This window comes from Apium graveolens, chromosome 3, assembly GCF_009905375.1.
Source record: "Apium graveolens cultivar Ventura chromosome 3, ASM990537v1, whole genome shotgun sequence".
NCBI classification, from domain to species: domain Eukaryota; kingdom Viridiplantae; phylum Streptophyta; class Magnoliopsida; order Apiales; family Apiaceae; genus Apium; species Apium graveolens.
The window spans coordinates 90,921,097-90,944,928 of record NC_133649.1 but is presented as its reverse complement, the minus strand read 5'-3'; the positions used below and the strand labels follow the sequence as shown (position 1 = coordinate 90,944,928).

The 23,832-nt window shown below is 35.9% G+C and overlaps 2 protein-coding genes and 1 long non-coding RNA gene across 11 annotated transcripts; 1 reads left to right on the top strand and 2 right to left on the bottom strand.

Moving 5' to 3' along the window:
* Positions 1-167: 167 nt before the first annotated feature.
* On the bottom strand, positions 168-4,929 carry LOC141712594 (uncharacterized). Of its 2 annotated transcripts, none has more exons than XM_074515587.1 (8): positions 4,499-4,929; positions 3,193-4,044; positions 2,802-3,102; positions 2,316-2,492; positions 2,034-2,207; positions 1,483-1,683; positions 1,282-1,395; positions 168-768 (listed from the first exon to the last, which is right to left on the bottom strand). In XM_074515587.1, the coding sequence occupies exons 2-8, from the start codon at positions 4,005-4,007 to the stop codon at positions 433-435; spliced, it is 2,118 nt and encodes a 705-aa protein (XP_074371688.1). In that variant the 5' UTR covers positions 4,008-4,044; positions 4,499-4,929; the 3' UTR covers positions 168-432. The 2 variants fall into 2 exon arrangements, with proteins under 2 accessions (XP_074371688.1, XP_074371689.1); XM_074515588.1 differs by lacking the exon at positions 4,499-4,929 and adding an exon at positions 4,357-4,490.
* Positions 4,930-9,827: 4,898 nt separating this feature from the next.
* Positions 9,828-11,522, top strand: LOC141712593 (uncharacterized). Its single transcript, XR_012571631.1, has 2 exons — positions 9,828-10,290; positions 10,723-11,522. It is a non-coding gene; the product is annotated as an uncharacterized LOC141712593 (long non-coding RNA).
* Positions 11,523-16,635: 5,113 nt separating this feature from the next.
* Positions 16,636-23,189, bottom strand: LOC141712592 (uncharacterized). Of its 8 annotated transcripts, none has more exons than XM_074515581.1 (8): positions 22,947-23,189; positions 22,597-22,823; positions 22,340-22,448; positions 20,903-21,000; positions 19,840-20,085; positions 19,626-19,756; positions 17,911-18,090; positions 16,636-17,820 (listed from the first exon to the last, which is right to left on the bottom strand). In XM_074515581.1, exon 8 carries the CDS (start codon positions 17,798-17,800, stop codon positions 16,817-16,819), a length of 984 nt encoding a protein of 327 aa, XP_074371682.1. In that variant the 5' UTR covers positions 17,801-17,820; positions 17,911-18,090; positions 19,626-19,756; positions 19,840-20,085; positions 20,903-21,000; positions 22,340-22,448; positions 22,597-22,823; positions 22,947-23,189; the 3' UTR covers positions 16,636-16,816. The 8 variants fall into 8 exon arrangements, with proteins under 8 accessions (XP_074371682.1, XP_074371683.1, XP_074371681.1 ...); XM_074515582.1 differs by having other exon boundaries at positions 19,882-20,085; XM_074515580.1 differs by having other exon boundaries at positions 17,911-18,477; positions 19,626-20,085.
* Between the last annotated feature and the right edge of the window lie 643 nt (positions 23,190-23,832).

Sequence of the window (23,832 nt, the reverse complement as noted above, 5' to 3'; positions counted from 1 at the left end):
TTGTTTTACTGTTATATCTATCTTGTTGTTTTAAACTGTATCAAAATACGACGTACTACTATTATCATTATTGAGTTTTGTACGGAAGAGGAAACGAGCAACTCTACATATAACTTCTCGTCTTCTCCACCGAAGGGCCATAAAAAAAACTTCTGTACCAAGGATAGTTATCGGCCAATCTTGGTCATCGGACATCAAAACTTATATGCACGAGTAGGGTGTAAGTTGTTACAAGTAGGATGCTCGTCCTCCCGTCAGTTTGCAATAATCATATTACAGTTCAGTTGCATTATCTATGTACTCTTCTATTTTACCAATTGACTTCAATGTACAACAGCTGCGAATTCGGTTGCATTAAAACATGTATTACATTTTTACTTGTCACATTGCATTTTATTTTTTCCGGAGGAAGCTTGCCAATATACAGAGACCTCAGGCTAACCAGACCTCACGGAGGAGTCCAAATCTTGTGTTTGAAGAACTATAACCTCTTCGCTCTGAATTGTCCCCGTTCCCAATTTCATTTGGAGATGCAGGCAACTTTTCAACTATAGATGTTAGAGGAGAATCCATTTCTTCCAGCTCCTCATCACTTGTATATCCTTTTCTCTGTACGGAAGATGCGTTCCTGCTCATCTTGGATTTCCGTCCTACTTCTGCAATTTTTTCAGCTACATCAAATGCAGAAGGAGGTGTATACACAACCTGAGCAGCAGAGTAAGGGAATCCCCCTGACGTGTCTCCTGAGAGCCTACGCTCTATGATACACTGAAAACAACAGACTAATGTTTATCAGTATATATATAGCATAATCGATAGTGTAAATTATAAAGCAATACTAGATCTGGGTTATCCATGTTTCAAAGACTCGACAAGTATTCCATATGGATATATAATACATGTAAAAAAAGGAAAACAAGGTTAAGCTACTAATATTTAACGGTAACATATTCAGTGAAGCACCCAACAATTTAATAGATTAATTTTTTTTTTGCAAGTGACTGATTAACATTTGAAATCTAATATTGCAATATTAAAAGCCAATATAAAACATGGTGGCATACACGAAGCTATGCACAATTTTTTTTTCCTTTGAAGGAATAAAAAGCGCAAAGTTTAAATGGATTCCATTTTGTTATATAATGAGGACAAGTTCGAGGATTTATGATACCCTGTTCAGCATGCAGTAGTGTGTACCCAAGTAATCAAGAGATATATAATGTCATACATGAATGGTCGATGAAAATTATTTAATCAGGGGAAGTGTGCCAAAATTCTAACCTCAGCATTTAGTGCCTCTAACACAGCACCTGGAACTGGATCAGGGCAAAACTCATCTGGAGTGAAATTGCAAAGGATACGCTTTAGCAAAGGAAGACTTATTGATGGGCACACCTGAAGATGACAAAGAGATTGGAGTTAAGGAGTGAATTGATATAAATAAATCTTAAGTCATATATGTGTACTAATGTCGAAACAAACCTCTTTTCTAACTGAGCGGTCCATAAGCATGTCTTTTGGTAACATTAAAAGATCACTCAACGTGTTTAGAAGATTAAAACATTTTAGCTCAGCATCTCCCCCACGAGTGACATCATTTTCGGAGCTATCTTGATCTTCTATCACAGAATCATCAATATCAATCGCAAAAACATCACTAAGCCATCTGGACCAACTTCCAACCTGCAAATGGATTTTTTTCCAGGTGTTATCATACACAAGTTCTAAATAGTTACTATGTTTTAACTCCTGGGAAAATCAGTTACATTGTTACACATATATTTCTTTTAGATGTGTTTTACAAAATAACCATACAATAGGCTTGACTTTTAAAATTTGAAATCACATATGTGAAGGAGAGAATATGCTCTTAAGAAATTCACTATCAGCATCTGAGTGGTCAATGTAGTATCTGTTTCACATGAAATTAAATGCATGTATTATAGCAAAGTTGGAAATGGTACAAGTGCAGAACTACTTAGCCAGAGATTTTTTTTGTAGGGAATGGAGGGGAGAGGAAATATGATACATACAGAATTCTTTAGTTGTGCACCAGACCCGAAGCTCAGATCCCCAGCTGGAATAGGTAGGACTTTCGAATCAACTATAGGATCGGATATAGGATCTGTTGGAATCTCGTGGGCTGACTCACGCAGAATAGCATTGAACATGGCTACATCTAGTCTAGCTACACATTGTTCCATTACCTTAATACAAACACAAGTCAAACTTAGAGACCAAAGCAATAACTGTTACAAGAAATTGTCAAATATGGACTTTATATAGGAAAAAAGACATTCCAACAAACTTCTTACCATTTTTGCCAACACAGGCAGGCAACCACATCCATGCCCCCCAGCTCGAAGAGGACAGAGTCTCTTAAAAGCATCATGAAATGCGCTCCTCCACAAATTGACAGAAGATATCTCCTGCTTTACAGAGGACTTTTTGCCAGTGGTCACGACTGGAGATTGCATATTAGGAGTCAAAGTCTGCACCACGAGGCACGAGAAGTTAGTTATAAGTAAATATAGAATCAATTTCATTTGTAAAGATGAACAAAAGGCATGGACTTGTAAGCCAGGGTAACAGATCCAGAACTGTACATATTATCACTATAAGAGTTCTCATGTGTTAAGGGCTTCAAGTACAAGACTCAAATACAAAAAACCATCGAACATTTTTGCAAAAGAATATGCTAGATATCTTCTCTTTCTCCCACTTTAATTATAATCAAACATCTATTTTGACTATATAAAATAGGGCAGCTAGACTCATCAGATAAGACTGCACAGTAATACCTGCCACCATATTGATTCGACTATCCGGGAAAATATCCAAGATTCAACTTTCTCAAGCGAAGCAGTAAAGGTCCTTGTCTCTTGCCAATCATCGATGAATTCCAAAAAATTCTTACTTAGTTGTTTACTACTAGAACCAGAAGTTGCCCTCCATTTAAGTGATAAACACTTGTCATCACTTTTTTTGCCTACTCCATTAGACTCAAAAATTTTAGGGAGTGAAGTTGACTGACAAGAACTACCAAATGTTTGAGTGATAATTTCCCTCAGTACAACAGTGTTTGACAACCAGAAAGTTAACCTGTTGGAAGAAATAAGGAAAAGGTTAAGAGTCAAAACATGTAAAAATATCTGCAAACCCTTAAACCAAAAAATGACAATATCTATATACCTTGAGACATCATTACCGCAAGCTTTGGCAATCATTACAAGCCCCGAGACAGTGTTTTTAGCAGCTGTTGCCCTCTTATCTTGAGCCCAATGGTTGCACGCATGAATGTAGAGTCTAGAAAGGCGTCGAGCTGGTGTGTGCACCTTGTGAGCTGAACTACCATGCTCTGGAACCACAGAATAGAGAGACATTTCTAGAGCAGCAACTTCTCTGAGCTCCTCTTCAAGTTTCTCAATTCTCCTTTCCATCTTTTCAATCCTTAAATCTTGAGCCTCCTTATCTTCTTGCTTGGTAGTTTCATCATCATTAGCAGTTTCAGCATCACTCCCAGTGCTACGAGCCCCATTCGAGGCCGCGTCCAAGACATCAACTTCCTTCACTTCTTCAAGAGGTGTGTCATCAACTCCTGCAGAGGGCTCAGATGAAGGGTTTGGATGCACTTTCATGTTTTTGGAATCAATATCAGATAACAATTTGGCTGCCTCTTTAGAATTCCCTCTACTAAGCTTAGTGGTTTTCTTTGGAGTGTTAAGCATGGGCTTAACCTTTGAATTATTTGCTCCCCACTGAGGTTTTGCTCTTGGTGCTTTTTGGGGAAAACCGTTAAAGGTATCCTTTTTGGCAGGCTTTTTTGTAACTCTGGAGGCTCTTTCTGTTTTATCATCATCAGCTATTTGAGAACCTCCATGAGACGACAATGAATCATTTGTTGTCTCAGTATCTGAATCCTCTTCATCTTCCTTCCCCTCCAAAGGATCTCTGTCTACAACAGCGGACGGACGATTTGTAGCTTCCTTGTTATCTTTTCCAACCATCTGATACAATTCTAAATCTCGAGATTTGACCTCAGACCTGCAAACATATTCAGCAAAATCTTAAAACAATATTTGCGTTAATCTCCAACAAATCGGTGCTTTAGTTTGAATCACTCACTCGGACTTCAGAGTCAAAATCAGCAAATATTGTTCAAAATCAGCCCGTTTGGGTATCAATTATGTTGCGTGTAATCACTATGTAATTGTAGCATATGGTCCCGTATAATTTGATTATTGTTTGAACAATATATTATTAATGTGTATGGTACTTAAAACATAGTATAACACAGCTTCATCAATAGCAAGTAGAAGAAACATGTGTAATAAAAGGGCAGTTAGAAGATCATACCGTACAGCACACCAAGAGAAACTTATAAAATGGCAATCAGCAAATGAGTCAAGAAACAGTAGTAAAACAATGTGTGTAAGACAATTCGATCAAGAAAGCTGGAAATTTGTAAAAATAGAAAGAGGATAAGTGACTGACTTACAACTTGAGTTTAGTAACGGAGTTGTGCAATGAGAAGATGAAAGAAGAGTTGATTAGTGAGTTAAAGAGGTTGTTGTAACAGCAGATTCCTCGTGTCTTAAATCTCTGATCGTCACCTCTCCTCACTCACCTTTTTAACATATCTCTCTCTCTCTCTCTCTCTCTCTCTCTCTCTCCCCACTAGCCCACGACTCAACACAAGTTTCCCGGATTTTCTGCTCCACTTCGCAAAATCTCTCTCTATCTCTCTTTCTCTCTGAGATAATTATTTGTAGTATACACTAGACTTACACATGTGTTTGTATAAATATTTGTGGCCTAATGAAAAAGTGGTAAATGAGTATTAAAATGAACCTAGATTAAATATCTACTGTGTCCAAGTCAGTAAAATTGGAGATAGTACAAATATCATTATCCGATCCAACTATCCATTGTCTCCCCTCACCGATCTTTATGAACACACCTCATTATGAATTAGTATACATTTTCTACAGAGTAAATAAATTTATGAAGAATATGAATTTATAATTTCCAGGACATAATTAGCTGTTTCATCATTATGTACAGCTAGCTGCTGCTGCTGATTAGCCTAAATTTGAATGGCATTGGCCACATTACTTGTCATCACACAGCCTGTCGGTGCGTACATTTAACCGGGAGTAGCCGGTCACTTACCTTACCAACCTGTTCTGATCCGCCTTTTTCTACGTCTTCCAATTGTCAGAAGCTGATTCGTAACCGCGTTTGTGTACTACACATTTGCATCCTTGTTGTCACGTGCATAACTTATGTCTGTTTTCTTCGTAACCAACTCTCTCTTCTTCTTTTTTTACTAATCATTTTTTTTCTTTAAAATCTTTGCTAAGCATTTTTAAAACCAGCTTAAAGTGTGTTATTTTCACATTTATTAAAATTTATAATAACAATTTATATAATCACAAAAAAGGGACCTCGTAAAACTTTTTGCTTAAATTTGGAGAATAATCATCATACATCACTTTAACCGCCATATATAAAAATATATACCATTAATTAATATTTAAAATGCGGCATACTGTCGGTGGAATAATTAGGCTGAAATTGATCAATAAATTTATTAATTAAAAACAGTCTAGGAGGTTAAGGTAAAGTAAAATATGGGCGACGTAAGTTGGCGAAATGGCGCAACAGATGATGATTTCGTTGAATTAAATGGGACCGTAATATATATTTTTTTCCTCAATGGGACCTTTTAATTGTTTCTTTCTAATTACCAACTCCACTGTCAATTTATTTTATGATTAATGATTAATTAATAATCTGCCCTTGAAATTCTTACAAAAAATCCAGCACTCGCGGAAATAACTAAGAACTATTTAATTTTAAAGGAGATATTCTTCAAATATTTCATGGATGCTGTCTTTATATGTATATATTGTTATAATTGTTCAAGTGCAGAAATTTTGAAATTTGAATATGTAAGTAAGTCATTTAATTACATTCTAACTTTTAATAACGAATATGAGGTATACTAAACTTAAGACACAAGAGAAACTTCAAACTGAAAGAATATTATTTTTTGAAAATATCAAAATTGCAAAAATATAATAAAAATTGTGCACCGTGTGTGCTAATTTTACATTATTTGATTTCATAAAATATTAAAAATCAATTAGGACGTTTAAAAACTGCACATTCTTAAATTTTACTCAAATCAGTGTTGGTTGGAATAATAATTCCGCTATCAAACCTTTTTGCTTACATCGGCTATTCAGTACACAGAACAGAAGTAGAGTATTCAATTTCCAACCCACTCCATTTGGTCTAGATCCACAAATCATTTTAAAAAAAATTATTATGGAATTTACGGGACTTGCAAAATGCATCTTATAAATTTATATTGTTCGTGAATATATCTTTAGATCTTTTAAAATTAATTTTGTTTACCGTATAAATAAGAGAAAATGAATATTCTATGTTTCATGATAATTTTTTTCACGGTGAAAAATCAAAATATTCACCCATAATACTCACGAAACACATATCTGATAGATGTCTATTCAATTTTTAAAATTTTAACAAAAAACACACATTCCTTCCTGAAATGCGTATTTGCTTTTTTTGTTTTTTCTGTACACACATGATAATCATGCGCACAGGGTTAAATATTTAAAGGATATATGCATGCAGATCATGCGCATATTTTGTAAAAAAATTCAAAGATAAATACGTATTCATGATATGCGTATTCCGTGAACAATTTGGGCGGACACTACCGTCAATTGTTATTTTAGACAGTTTAACTTCAAAAATAATATATTTTGAGCATTCTTTCATTTTTTCTTGAACACATGTATTATAGATTAAAATTCATTATTAAAGATAGAAAAAATGCTCTAAATTGGATATATGAGTACATAATATATTTTAATTATAAAATTTACAATTTTTTGATTAAATGTTGTAATTACAAAAGCTATATTGTATGCATTTAAAAATTCTTTATACTCACTAATTTATGTGATTGTAGTTAGATAAATACAATATTATAACCGGTGTTAAATACGAAAAAATTCAATTTCAATAATTTCTATACATGGAATGCAAATATCCATACGTAATTATAAATATGAAGTTATGGATAGATTTATTTGTTCAGGCAAACTACCAAGTAACCATAAAGGACTCTTAATGGTAAATTTTAAAATAAAATTTAGGATAGAATGATAGGAAATTAGTTAGACTAGAAATCATGTGAAAATAAAATATAACTAATATTAAAATTGAAGCTTCATTTTAAACACTTATTGATACAAAATTATAAAAAAAATTATAAATATTTTACATTTTGTTGTCGGGAACACTAAGCTCTTGAAGATAAGAACTTTGGTTGTAAGGGAAACTCCAAGAGAGCGGAAGCTGTTTTTAGCCTAAATTTTGATCTAAATTTAGACCAAAACGTATTTTTATTTTAATAAGTTGACCTGAAATTTGGTCCAAATTAATATATCAATATTATATTTGTCCAACTCTTTATATATTTTTATTTTAATAATAATACATATAATATCATATTAATATAAAATTTAATAAATATGTTAATGCAATTAAGAAATAATCATAATTAAGACTACTTATGATTATTTTGGGAGATAAAGAAATAATCTATTTGATTAATCAAAATTTTAGTTTACATTATATTTGAATCAAAATAATTTAAAGTGCTTAATATAATTATAATTCATAACCATTATCTATTAAAGTAAGTAAAATAATATTAAATATAGCATGAAAACTATTGAATACACATATATTAACATATAATCAATAAATTAACTAATATGTAAAAGATAAAAAGTTAATATTATATTATTAAAAAGATTTGGACCAATAAATAGTGTCGGCCTAAATTTAGGCCAGCACGACCTAAATTTGGATAGGATAATATGTCATTATTGGGTAAATTTAGGCCAATGAACCACTCTTGTAGATAGCCTAAGAAATTGATTAATATAGCGGTAGGCGTGTAATTCGAACTGCGACGACTCGAACTCGACTCGATAAAATAGGCTCGACTCGACACGAACTCGTTTTCGAACTCGAGTTCGAACACAATTTCGACCTTGATAAAAAACTCGACCGAAATCGAGTTTCTTTGAGCTCGACTCAAACTCATTTTTTCTTCATCTAATTTTTAAAATTTTCACGTGTTTGGTAATATAATTGTCATCCAATTATCTATTAATATTAATTTTATAAACTAGTTTGCTAGGTTTTCGTATATTTACAAGTATTATTAGGAAATTTTCAACTTCCCCAAATGGTTCTTTTGTCATTGACGATCAAATCACATTGGTTTCTTTACGCAAATAATGTGTAAGACATAATATTAACATAATTATATTTATATATAGTGATAATAATACGAAAGAGATACTTTTACATACTTCAATTCAAATATTTAACTAAAGTTAATGTTATTACCATTAGTGAAACATATATGATATCTCAAATATCACTTCAGTTAATCATTCGACATGTGATGCATCAATCACTTGGTTAAATTCGTTTCTAATTTTTACAATAATGAGATGGTAACATTTTCATATGCAAATTGCAATATTATCTTTAAATTATAAACGCCATTTATAAGTCGTAGGCTCAATTGCACTTCGTAACAAATCATACTAATAAATATAATTTATATAACTACTAATGATTCTTGATCTATGATTCATGTTTTGAAAAAGCAAAAATCAAATGGGTTCACGATAAAAAACACAGTATATCGTTGTTTTTGTTATCGTATATCATTTAAGATGTATAGTACGTAATGAAGATAAAATGTACGTGTAAAATATTTTATGAGTATTAGAATATTGTTTAATTAGATCGAAAAAAGTTGAGTATTGAAAATATTAAGTATGTTATTCTGAAATTTTATTGTTCCATTTTAAATGGATCAAAAAAGATATTTTTTTGTTGAATTTGAAATTAATATAGTATAATCAAATATTTTCGTGAAATCGAAGTCAAAACTCGAAAACTCAAAAATAACCCTAATAAGCTCGAAAAATCGAAAATTTGGTAAACTCGACTCCAAAACTCGGGAAGATCGAACTCGTTAAACTATGATAAACTCAAAAGTTCGATAAAAACTCGAAAACTAGAAAACTGGATAAGCTCAAAAACTCGCGAACATCTCAAAGTTGGCTCGTTTAATTTAAGGGTCGAGTCGGAACATACTTTTCAAACAATTTTTTTAGGTTAGACTCTACTTGATAAAAGAAGCTCGAACTCAAATTTAATAAATACAAACTCGACACGACTCAAATTATACCCCTGCGACAGTCAAACAAGTTAAAGTGAGTCCCTGTGATATGAAAGAGCAACCACCTAAATAAGGGTCCTTTTCTATAAGTTTAATCTACACTACTATACATGATAAAAGCATTAAAATTCTAATTGTAAGCCTTCCAAGGAACATCCGCTTTATTAAATTTACAAACTGATTTGCGAATCCAAGAAGAAACAATGCTCCTATTCAATTTAAATATATTAAACACATTCTCAGATCCCAACATAGTAAATAAATTGAATGTAGAAACAGATTAAGGGTCAAACTCAGGCCATCTGATCTACCCTCAGACGGTTTGACAAAGCAAAAGGATCCATACAATGTAACACCGTCACTGTTATTTGTCGGAGGAGTATTATAAGCAAACTATAGATCTTTTTTTTACATGAAACACGTAAATACTAGAAATCGAACTCTTGAGCTCTAGCAAGGGAAACAATAGTTCAATCAGAGCACCAACGCTATACACACTACATAGATCAAATGTAACTGACTAGTGAGGGCGGGACAAGGCTTTAATGGGTCACCGTCCTGCTTCCCCCGAGTGCTTCAGGTTTTATCAAGCTTATCTCCATTATCATGATACATGGCAACATTATTCAACAGCTAATATTCCAACAGCTATAAAAGGCATATGTTGGAAATAGAATTTTATGTCCAAATAAGATGTTGAAAGTATAGACAACACAAATTAAGCTAAAATTCATAACTAATTAAGGAACACAAAATCTAAATTAAGAAACAGCAAATGTATGTGGTTGAGCATAAGGCAAGGCATTGCAGGGAGAAGGGGGGGTGTGCATATGTATATAAGAAACATTTGATTAGTTTAGGCTTCAGAGGATAAGAGAATCCATTTTTTGTTTTGTTTTTCAGCATCCCATTTTATCTCTCTGTCTGCCTCTCAATTATCCTTGCTTTCCTATCACAGCTTCCTGAAATGGCAGCTATAAGAGGTACCCCCCCTCTGCTTGACTGCTTCCCATCCTGCTTTGCATATGCATAGAAACATCGCGCTAGAGAACTTTTATATTATGTGCTTTACATGCTATTTTCCGTGTGTTATCAATTCTTGTTCTATGTAGAATTTGTCCCATTTTATATAGTTTTAATGTTCGTTCAGTAATTATCTCTTTTCCGCGTGTTATCAATTCTTTTTCTAGGTAGAAATTGTCCCGCTATATATAGTTTTTATGTTCGCTCGATATATGTAATATACATTGTAACATTATCAGAATGATTTTAGGGTAACATTGCATCCTTCATTGAAATGAAATGCACCATGCATGTATCTCCGATATTGAAATAAATTCAAGTTTGATACTCATTGCCCGGAATTCATGAAAGACGTTTATGTGAATAAATGTACGTACCTTGAATAATATCAGGAGGCAAGGGTAAAAGGGAGGCGTACAATAATAACAGAGCAGCAACAGCAACAGCAGCTACCATTAGCAAGCAATCAACAATCTTTGCTGTGGTGGTGTCCCTGCTATTATTACTTCCAGTCTCCGAAGGTTCACTGTGGAACAGAGGTCCGAAGATTGAAGTAAGCGTTCAAAATAACCACACAAATTATCTAAGCATAAGGTGCTTCTCCTTCGAGAGATCGGAAAAAGTGCAACACTTGAAGGCTGGTCAACAATTCAGTTTCACATTTCCAACCAACTCAATATTCCCTTCGGCAACAATGGTAAACTGTTCGACAAACATGGGTGTGTTTGTTGCCTACAAATTTGATTATCACTGCAAGAAGATGAGAAAGTGCGAATGGAGATTCGACCTCAACCAAAGTTACTTGCTGGAACCTTCTGCTTCTAACTGGGCTCCTACTTGGATTCCAATGGACTATAATCCTAACTATGAATCACTGGAGAGAGGGGGTGTTGTGGAAGCTAAATATACCAATTAGTACCTCTTATTAAATCCCTGTCTACATTGTACCCCTTGCTTCTATAATTATTTAGTATACAAATGTTTGCCTATCTGCTAGCATTGGTATTATCAGTTGTTGAAAGCCAGTTGGATTGGACTTATTTGTAATGATCCATATCCATGGTCCTCTTTCACTGAATTTTGGTATTTTCTAGGAGCAAGCTCATTTTTCTTTTTAACTAGTTTTATATGTTAAAGAATTGTTTGAGATTCTGTAATGTAAACACAGTTATGAAGCCCTTTCTTCGTGTTCCCCTCCAAACAATAAGTATTGGAACATAAACATGATACGGTCATTGGTATTTGTTATAGCCAAAATTTGGTATTGGATTATCTCGGGTCAAATACGGGTCAACTGTAATTGAATTTGGGCAAAATGATGATGAACTAGATTTTAGGCTGCAACGCACGAGGGGAAGACGCGCCATAGGGATAGGACGCGCCCAATATTGGGTGAAGTGAGTAATATGAGTCATTTGAAAGTAAGATGCAATGGATGTACCCCGTAGAGTGAGGACGCGCCCTGGGGTGGACGCACTATCATTAGATGAAATTAGATGAAATGGAGGATATGGATTATCTATGTGTTTGGATTACAATGGAGAATGTGTGCATTACACAGGGTGAGGACGGCTCCCTATGCTAGGGAGATGCATACAATTGGATTCATTTGGAAGTTGGGCTTGTCCTCGTTAGGATAAGGAAAATAAGGACACAGTTTCAGGACAAGGCAAACATGGAAGGAGTAATGAAGGATTATTTTCACTAACATATTTGTTGTAGGTACTCTTTGAAAAATTCCCTCCTTGAGTTGGTCAAAGAGGGGGATGTCCGTGAAAGCTTGAAGGCCTCCAGGGGTATGCCTGATGATTGAAGGCCTCCTCTTGTATTCAACGGGTGTCCTCGTTGGGGATGCGGGGTTAACTTTGGTGTGTGCTTTGGGAACCCTGTTCTTGTATTCAACGGGTGTCCTCGTTGGGGATGCGGGGTTAACTTTGGTGTGTGCTTTGGGAACCCTGTTCTTGTATTCAACGGGTGCCCTCGTTGGAGAACTTTGGAGTCATTCTGCACTTTGCACCCAAGAGCTTGGGATCACCTGTCCTGCTATTTGGTGGGTTATCCTCATTCGGGGGACAGGGACGCGTCTGACATTTGGGGTGAACCGTGGTTATACCTGCGTTCGTAACTCAAGGGAGATAGCTGTAGCGGAATGTTATCCTCGCGCAGGAGAGATGCATTATCCGTGAAGTCCGACGATTATAAACGAGCCTTGGGCCTTCGCGGTTGGGCCTCATAGTTGGATATTCCTAAAGCTTGCGGAAGATGGATTCTGGACCGGGCCTAGGAATAAGAAGTCTAAGCCCATTAGATTTCTTGTTCCCCAAGAACTACGTGGGCTTGATTCCCTATAAATAGCGATACATAGGTAAATTGTAAGGGGTCGAAAGCGAGAGTCATAAGGAGCCACCACCAATCCTAAGCAATCTCAGCCCCCAATTCATCACAACCACCACACTCCGCTAACTTTTCACGCGAAGAACCACCATCGTAGATCTTGATTCCGGCGACGAACCTCAAATTTTGTTGATACCAAATTCCTCCGTCAACAAATTGGCGCTAGAAGGAGGGATGTTAATCAAAATCATAATCTCAGGAGGAAGAGATGTCTCATCACAATGAAGGTTCTATAACATAAGAATTGAAGGGTAGCCACGGAGGAGGTTGCAAACAACGACCACGAAGGAGATCCGTAAATAACTATTTCGGCCAGGGGGGTCGAAGCAGATTTGAATGTAGTATCCTCGGCCACGAGGGAGATCATGGATGATGATTTCCATACATGGGGGTTGAAGTTTACAGCCATAGGCACGAAGAAACAAGGTTGGACACAAAATTCGGATTTGGTGGGTTAAGCGATTTGCCTACACTATTTGGACCCTATCTCGAGTTCCGTAAGTCAGATTTGGACGATCTTAAGCCTACGCGAAACTTATTGAATTCTCTTTAAATCAGAGATGATATGGTTACAAGAATTCAAGTTGAACAGCCCGGAAACAGAGGAAAACAGTAGCTGTGAATTTTTACCAAAAAAACCCTATTTGGTTTAGAAGATTGCAAGAAACCTATTTGGTTTAGAAGATTGGGAAAACCTATTTGGTTTAGAAGATTGCAAGAAACCTATTTGGTTTAGAAGATTGGAAAAAACCTATTTGGTTTAGAAGATTGAGAAAATCCTATTCGACTTAGAAGATTGGAGAATCCTATTCCAACAAGAAGACTGAAGAATCCTATTTGATTTAGAAGATTTGAGAATAATATTCAGTTTAGACGCGCCCTGTGGGTGGACTGTGCTCTCATTAGATGAAATGCAGGATATGGATTATCTATGTGTTTGGATTACAATGGAGAATGTGTGCATTACACAGGGTGATGACGCGTCCTAGCCTAGGGAGATGCATACATTTGGATTCATTTGGATAGTTGGGCTTGTCCTCATCTAGGATAAGGAAAATAAGGACAAGTTCAGGACAAGGCAAACATGAAAGGAATAATGAATGATTATTTTCACTAACATATTTGTTGTAGATACTCTTTGAAGAATTCCCTCCTTGAGTCGGTCAAGGAAGGGGATGTCCGTGAAAGCTTGAAGGCCTCCAGGGGTATGCCTGATGATTGAAGGCCTCCTCCTGTATTCAACGGGTGTCCTCGTTGGGGATGCGAGGTTAACTTTGGTGTGTACTTTGGGAACTCTGTTCTTGTATTCAACGGGTGTCCTCGTTGGAGAACTTTGGAGTCATCCTGCACTTTGCACCCAAGAGCTTGGGATCACCTGTCCTGCTATCTGGTGGGTTATCCTCATTCGGGGGACATGAACGCGTCTGGCATTTGGGGTGAACCGTGACTAAACCTGCATTCGTAACTCAAGGGAGATAGCTGTAACGGAATGTTATCCTTGCGCAGGGAGATGCATTATCCGTGAAGTCCTACGATTACAAACGAGCCTTGGGCCTTAGCGGTTGGGACTCATAGTTGGACATTCCTTAAGCTAGCGGAAGATGGATTCTGGACCGGGCCTAGGAATAAGAAGTCTAAACCCATTAGATTTCTTGTTTCCCAAGAACTACATGGGTTTGATTCCCTATAAATAGGGATACGTAGGCAAATTGTAAGGGGTCGGAAGCGAGAACCATAAGGAGCCACCACCAACCCTTAGCAATCTCAGCCTCAATTCATCACAACCACCACACTCCGCTAACTTTTCACGCGAAGAACCACCATCGTAGATCTTGATTCCGGCGACGAACCTCAAATTTTGTTAATACCAAATTCCCCTGTCAACAGTATTGATAGACATAAAACATAAACATGAAAGTAAGGTATTGGTAACACGAAGGACAATATATTTTAGTTGATTTCAGTCTGAAACGAATCTCCACTCGATTGAAATATCATTCTTAATAAGAATGTAAAACATTTCACATGTCTGTAAAAACTGCAGACACCATCACAATGGTAGATCAGAAGAGAAGACGAATCCGAAATGTGTTTGAAATCAAATTATATGTACCTTGGCACTTACAGTAAACTCAAACAATCAAAGTTTAAGAACTCGATAACATAAACAAGGATGAGTGCATAAATTCAGGTTATGAGATATTTGAATATCGTGTATCTGTGTTGCAGGTACTCAAGAAGAGGCTACTCATGCTTATAATATTGCAGCAATTGAGTATGGGGGATATGCAGTCACAAATTTTGACTTGAGCACCTACATAAGATGGTTTAGAGTTCACTTCTGAGGATCCAAGAACTTCCTCAGATTTTCAAGCATTAAGAGCAGCATCCTACTCAACACTAGATCACATTTGGTATAGGGAAATTGGGAATTTACCTTACGATTAACTTAGAAATCTGCAGTTGCTCATCAACTTCTCCATAATGTTTTCAATTTACTGTAACAAATGCCTTCTGTTTCCTGAATCCAATAATAAATGTTTAAATTTTTTAGCTATAAAACAAACTAGCTTTTGCATTATGCAGAAGAGAATTCATAATGTAACACATATTTGCCACTGATGACACACTTACACAAGGTATGCGGACCCTACCTTAGCTCCTGCCATTTCAGCTATCAACAAAATGCAACTGATTCTAATTTTAAAAATGCCGGAAGTCCCAGGCAATTCTAATAGAATTTCAGAGTTAGAAGAGAAAAGGATAATGTTTGTTAAGAGCTGTTTAATTGAGCTATGGATCTTACGGGGCCTCATCTTATTCTTCACAGCCACATCAAAAAACATGTCATGTTTTTGCCAAATCATTAATCATTTTCACAATTTTTGAAGGGGACCGACACACTATTTGTCACTTGATCATCTTTTTAACGCAGTCTTCCTTATGTAACAAGACTAGCACCTGGGCCAAAATATATCTACATATACAAATACAGACTTCAATCCCGTAGTTGTTAGTTTAAAGACTTCAATTAATCAGAGAATTTCACGAGAAGATGGACCTCTAACCATATATCCCTAAATTGCCAAGAACAGAGAAAACTTTACACCTATAACCACAAGAGCAATAATTTCCCTTTATCAATAAGTTTTCTTACAATATCTCTAGTTGCATCCAAAATATGAACATAATTAATTTCCACCATCGCACATAACTCAACAAACCACCATGAAAACATTTATGTCAAACCAATGCTTAGGTGTTTCTATACAAAACATACCTGTGTAGCAATGGCATCAGATTCACCATCTTCCCCATTGTCTTCATGTCCTCTCACAAGTGACTGCTAACAAAATCAAACATAATAAAGTAGTGCAGGTCCTTCCCCAGTACATTAGTTGACTAAGACTTCAAACATCCTGTATTTGCCACATGCTGACTTACAGACTGATGCGATCCAACTACACAACTATTTCATAATTACTAAATTAAGATTCTACCAACACTCAGCTCAACTTAAAATGCTCGGAATCATTTCAAAGCTCAGTCATCTGTGCATAATTTACAAAAATGCCAAAGCTTAAGTATCCTCGGAGAAATTACATATATTTGACTAAAGGCCCGTTTATTCCAAAGTTCAACTAAAGTTGAAATGGGAAATGGAATCTTGATCTAAGCACAAATCAACACGACTTGGGCAATGTTCTACCTCTAGTAAAGTCCAGAACATTACCTAGAGCAACCAAGAGATTCCTATGTAAGAAAGTAGTCAGCCTTATCAAGGTTTGCTTATAATGAAAATTTTGAGTTATTTGTCAGAAAAAGTAGCATAAAACAGTGCATAATTTATTGAGCACTAAATAGATAATCAAAAAAATTACAACTAGAATATGCAGGAAAAGACATTCATCTAAAACAGTAACTTAAAATAAAGGAGCAACACCAAATTTTAGAAAAGCACGAGCGAACCCACATGTCTGGTTTTCCAAAACAAAATTTCCCAAGAATTTGCAAATCCTTTTACAACAATCAAGGCGACTAGGTCGCGGCAGTTTATAATGAAAGAAAAAAGAAATCAGTTACGTTGTTCCATCAGCTCCTGCTGCCCACTTGGCCTTCGATCCCTGCTTCTTTAACTGCAGACTTAGATTCCTCCTTGGCAAGCTTTAGCCGGATTTCCTCGACCTTATGGGCTATGTCCTCACCTAACAGAGTATAGTCAAAATCTGGTACCGAAACCACGAAAGATATGAGGAGATTATAAGTTGCGGTGACATCTGCTAGGACAGCTATCTTCTTCTTCTCAACCTCGAATTGGGCCCGCTCCTTCTCCAATACCTTCTTATGCTGCTCAAGCTCGTGAGACACGACCTGGAGCTCTTGCGTGATTAACGCTTTCTCATTAGCAAGGGTATCAATTTTCTCTTGCTGCTCCTGAATGCAGCGATCAGCAGCTTCGTCAACACTTTTCACTTGAGCCTCGAGCTCATCAGCCTTCGCAGTAAAATCCTTATCAAGGACGGCTACTCTTTCCTCTAGCTCGGTATCAATTTTCTCTTGCTGCTCATGAATGCGGCGATCAGCAGCTTCCTCAACACTCTTCACTTTAGCCTCGGGCTCATCAGCTTTCACAGTAACTTCCTTCTCAAGGATGGCTACTCTTTCCTCTAGCTCAGTGGCCATCTTTTTACAAATAAAATTCTCTTTTAATATTTCTGGAGGGTTCTGGTTGATCAAATCCAACTCCCGAACCACGCTCTCAACTGGATTTTTAAGAAGTTCCGCAGGTGTGGAAGTATTTGGACTGGCCGCAGGGTCTGCAATAGTGGTGGCAGCAGCTTGTTCTTTCTTATTGCCCCACAGCCTTCTTCTCTGGTAGACCAGCAGAGGACCCTTGCGTTTTTTCTGAATACGAGCTTCCTCAAGCAAACGAGGATCCTCGCTGATGTGAATGGCAGCTGCATCGCTGGTAACACCTGGTGGGGGTCTAACATTAGTTGAATTGGCAGAAGGAACTGAAGGGGTTTGCACGCTGCCACTGGAGCCAGACACCACCATGTTGGTTCTTTTTTGCATAAGTTCAGTAAGCGACTTGCCTACAGTGAATGTGATTTTAATATATATATTGAAGAATTTTTCAACAATAAAACTTAAAAGAAAATTTATAAGTACATATATACGTGTACCTGTTCATTTGACGGAGATATCAGCAATGTGGTTTTTCCTCTTAAACTAGCTCGTGCTCTCAAGAAGTGTCTCTGATAGATGCTCCTCAAACAAACCCGTAGTAAAGAGAAAGTGGCCCACCTTTGTAAAGCTAGAAGATGATCTTAGCGTTGATAAATGCTTCAGCGTCTTGCTTAATTCTACCACGCACAATTGCGAAAATGAAGAGAACAAATTCCATGCCAGCAAAGGATGCAAGATGCATGCAGAAGAAACGAGCAAGTAATACACATATAAAAGTAAACAAGAAGAACAAGTAATACACATAAAAATGTAAACAAGAAGAACAAACGAAGGGAAAAACCTACATAGTCAATAACTTACGTCTATCAAGTTAAGCTTATACAGCTGATTTAAACCCCAAGTAGTCAATTGCTTCAACTTTGATTGAGTACTCATCAAGTTGAAGCTCTTAACTTGTTATGGTTGCAATTCTTATGTATACACTTTTATCCATTTTGTGATTGGAAAGTCCATGACGTTTGGTATGTCAACATATCTCAAGTTCGATGGGCCTAAATCCATATCTGGATCCACACAGCATTTTCGAATCAGCTCATCCATATCATTAAAATATGATCCAGAGGGGTCACGAATGAACGAGACTCAAATTCTGTTCCGTTTTTAATTAAAAAATAATGATATCGAAAAACATAGAATCCGCAACCAGTAGCACAACTAATGCAATGCATTCTATCTTTTAGAAGTAATGTGCCCAAACATAACTTATACTCAAGATCTCCTTTCGAATACCCAAGCAATACATTAGACAAATTTAACTTCACATTTAAATCCACAACCACAACTCATGTAATTTACATATACATCATGTAAACAATTCCACGCTAATACCAAAATCAGTACAGAATAGAGAACTATACCAAGTAAATCAAATTAGGGATTCCAAAAACAACAAATTAGGCATATATAGCAAGAACAATAGAACAATTTAAGAAACAAATGCGAAGATCAATACCATTACCATATAAAGAATTGAGACTTGAAGCCTTCAAATCTTCAACTCTATATTAGGAACCATTCAGATTCGCCGATTTCTTGAATTCGTAGAACTGTGGGTTAGAGATTTGGAGGATGTGTACAAGAATGGACAGACAGGGTCAACGGGAAGGATGAGGGATACGGGAGATCCTAGAGGGGCGAGAGGGGCGAAGTTTGTGTAAAAGAGAGAGAGGTATTGTTAATTAGGGTTTAGGTATTCTTACTTGGTGTTTTATACTATTGGATCAAGTCTTTATTGGATCAGAGTGGACAAAACCCATATCCAACTCGAACTGAATTGGGTCATTATCAGATAGGATTTAACATAAAAGGATCCATATTAGTTTCATAGGCCCTGCATGAAAACTTTTTCAAGGATCCATATCTGTTTTACCAGGCCTTATATCGGATATTCGATACATTGTCAAGCCAACATGGGTAGAGGTTTTTGGGTTGAACAAATCATAGACTTTAGAACGTAGACATTCACTAAGATTCTACAATATATTTACTTATTCAATAATTCAAATAGACAATGATATTTTAGATTACGCTGTGCCTTTTATATCATTTGGTAAAGATTACTAAAGTTACCATCTGGTAAACTAATTAAATAATAACAAAAATAAAGATTTTTAAAAAATTCTCACAAAACTTCATACATACAAAAACATACCTTGGGCACCATACACTATCATCTCCCACAATGCTTCCACTATTTATATTGGCCGATATCTTCCAAGCCATATAATTTTTGCCCATTAACACCGCCATATATTGTTTATTGTTACATAATAATGGCCTGACCTGTTTAAGGATGCCGGTTAGGGAGAAATGAGTGCACAATAGCAAGTTAAGATTTAATTTAGAAAAACATAAACACAATGTACACCAAACGCCATTTCCCAAACTTTCCGATTTTGTCTCCATACTCGTATTGACCGGATTTGACATGAGTCTGGGTATGGGATAATAGTCGGATCCCTCAGATCCTTCTATTGAAATTTGAGCATTTCAGTTTGCACAAACTAGTTCAAATTGATTAATTAGCCTCCCAACCACTTGTTCACAACTTCTTTACCGAGAGCAAGGTCCATGGAAAACATGTTTCTATGTTATTCTATTGCCTTGTGCTACTGTAAAAAATAAGAAACGGGATTAGATTAGGCGAATCTGAAAAAACCTCATGCCTGTTCAGATTTTACCAAACCCCAACCATCTTCTTATCCAAAAAAATAAGTTCGGAAATGTATAGATAACATTTTAACAATTTTATTAGTCTCTTATTTGGGCGAAAGAAAATAAAAATAAAAGACTTATTAATTTGTAAATCCATAATATGTTTAACTACCTATTATAGAATGCTGAATTTTGGTCAAACTCTTTGTTTAAACAACAAGAACTACTCAAAATTAAATAATACCGGCGGCTGGATATAAAGTTGCTTTTTTGTTGTTAAAGTAACCTTTTAGTCAAAAATGTAGCTTTAAACTTAAATTATCACTTTTAGAAAACAAATGTGGTACTATCTTATCATTGCAAGATCCTCTTTCAAGTAATGATTTAAATAAGTCTTAACAGGTACTTTATACCGTACGTTAAGATTTTCTTCAGTGGAATAGTTGATTACTTGATAACAGTCCAGCATTTGAAAGAAATTTATAAGACTGATTAATATATCGACTTTAAATTGATCCACTACAAACTTCATATCAGATGCACTACTCTATGCACTAGAATACAGTAAAATTTTAATAGCCCGTATGTAGAATTTAGGTCTTGTCCAAGACTATAAAGGCCGGCACAAAGATCAGACACCATATTGTTTTATATCTTCATAGGCATTTAATACTTTTATACAAATAATTCAAATGCCCATTTTTACTTTTGCTTTGCTATGTAATTAAAAAATAAAATAACTTGACTAAAAAAAAATTGCTCAAAACAACAAACCTCAAGAGTAACATCTCAACTTATTTCTACACGCACATATCTTCTTTCCTAATCCAACGAGTGTTTAATCCGCCAATGAAGTGGGTTATACCAAAAAACTGCAAAATTTTCAAAAGATACCGGTAAGATGAACAATATTTCATTTAGAATGTCTTAGCAAGCATGTATAAAATGGTCACTTAATTCATGAAACCAAATAGCATGCAATTATTAAAAGTAGACCTCCAAAAATAAGTTTTAATCTCTCAAATTTCTTGATAGAATTGACTTGAAGTAGAAAAGTAAGAAGACATTGATATGCAATATATATATATATATATATATTAGCGCCCCAATTAATTTGTTGAAGTTCGGCGTGTACTGTAATTATGAAGAGAACACTAAATGAGATGATAATAAATTTGTTGAATAAAAAACGGTGATATGGGGAATAGATATTAGTTCATTAAAATAGTTAATAGTATTAGATGATAATATTAAAACACTTCAAACATTAAAAAAAGGAATAAATGTGCCTTTTCCCCTTTTCTTGCTTCCGTACAAATCAATACATATTAGTTACAATAAACCTTATGTCCTCATCTAACAAACTATAAACTAAAGGTCCACATTTAGTTACTCAAGTTATCCGAATAAAAGATGTATGGAATGATCCACCCTCTACATAAATATACTATTTATCTCTACACCATACAAATTTAAAGTAATTAATAACAAATAAACTGGAAATGCATAATGAACCTGTTGATGGATTTATTTCGTTATGTGGTGAGAAGGAATTGCAGAAAAACTTGTGTTGGTTGATCAGATTCACGAATACACTAGTAAAAGGTCTTGTAAAAGAGAGCACTCCATATGTTCGACAAAAAGATGAGATAGTAAAGTGAATGTCGATTAGGAGCACTTTATCCAAGATAACCTTTTTCTAAACAAACTGATACATCTAGTAAAGGCTCTATTGGTCCCAACAAAAATTTCCATCCATATAAGCATAACATTAAATTAAAAATTTCATTTCACTTCATGATTCATAAGATAAAATTGTTCAACACATAATCGGTTCGTTGTGATTTAAGTTACCTCTTATCACTATGTATTCTCATAGATGAAGTAAAGTAAAATAGTTCAATATGATGAGCAAAGAGTACCTATCTTGCAACCCTAGATTAATGAAGCTTTAAATAATTATAATATGCTTTAACAAGTGATACTAGTAGATATTGATGTAGTAACACCTGAAGAATGAAGTGTTGAAGGACTGGTAACTAGAAAAATATATTCTCCAGGTAGAAACACTTGTAGATTGTGAGAAGGACAATGTAAATCAGAAATTTTAAGTAGAAATGATCAATGTAATTACAACTTCCATGGTAATCTTAAACTGTGTGCATGCATTTCTGAGCACATGTGCCTATTTTAAGCAACTAAGGCCATTACCTGCATAGATTCATATCAAGAGTTGCTAAAGAATAACAAGAAAAATCGCTAGAGCTCCCCTTCAGCCACACCAAGTTCAGTAGTTGGATATCCATTGCAAGCAAGGATCCTGTAAATATGTAAATATAAGGAGCAAGAAACTGTTTACAAATATCGAATAATACACAAAACTTTAGGGAAAAAATAATAATTAATGCAAAGTAAAATTCCTCGGAATGATAATATAAGGTCCAGCATACACACTAATTCAGCTTCACCTTCATATGTCCTTCGTGACATGAGTGGGAGATCCGAGTCCTATGTTACCTGGACTCTTCAGTTTTGCCCTTGACAGGACATGACATGAGTGCGGGTATGGGATCTGAGTCGATCCTTCAAATGAAAAACGGACACTTCTATTTCCAGCAACATAGTTCAAAATGATTTACAAAGCCTCGCCAACCTCCCCTGATCTTTAAGAGCAAAAACCACATGGCTGATTTCTCTGTCAAATGAACAGGTACACGTATATATGTACTTATAAAATTTTTTTAAGTTTTACTGTTGAAATATGCTTCAATATGTATATTAAAATGGCATTCACTGTGCAGACATGTCGCTTACTGACCTTATGCAAAAAAGAACCAACATGGTGGTGTCTAGCTCCAGCGGCAGTGTGTAAATCCCTTCAACTACTGTCACACCCACACCAGGTGTTAACGGCGATGCAGCTGCCATCCACATCAGCTAGGATCCTCGTCTGCTCGAGGAAGCTCGTATGAAAAAAAAACGTAAGGGTCCACTGCTGGTCTACCAGAGAAGAAGACTGTGAGGAAACAAGAAAGAACAAGCTTCTGCCACCACTATTGAAGACCCTGCGGCCAGTCCAAATACTTCCACACCTGCGGAACTTCTTAAAAATCCAGTTGAGAGCGTGGTTCAGGAGTTGGATTTGATCAACCAGAACCCTCCAGAAATATTAAAAGAGAATTTTACTTGTAAAAAGATGGCCACTGAGCTAGAGGAAAGAGTAGCCATCCTTGAGAAGGAAGTTATTGTGAAAGCTGATGAGCCCGAGGCTAAAGTGAAGAGTGTGAGGAAGCTGCTAATCGCCGCATTCAGGAGCAGAAAGAGAAAATTGATACCGAGCTAGAGGAAAGAGTAGCCGTCCTTGATAAGGATTTTACTGCGAAGGCTGATGAGCTCGAGGCTCAGGTGAAACGTGTTGAGGAAGCTGCTGATCACTGCATACAGGAGCAGCAAGAGAAAATTGATACCCTCACTAATGAGAAAGCGTTGATCGCGCAAGATCTCAAGGCCGTGTCTCATGAGCTTGAGCAGCATAAGAAGATATTGGAGAAGGAGCGGGCCCGAATCTCCCAATTCGAGGTTGAGAAGAAGAAGATAGCAGTCCTAGAAAATGTCACCACAACTTATAATCTACTCCTATCTTTCGTGGTCTACCAGATTTTGACTATACTTTGTTAGATGATGACATAACCCATGAGGTCGAG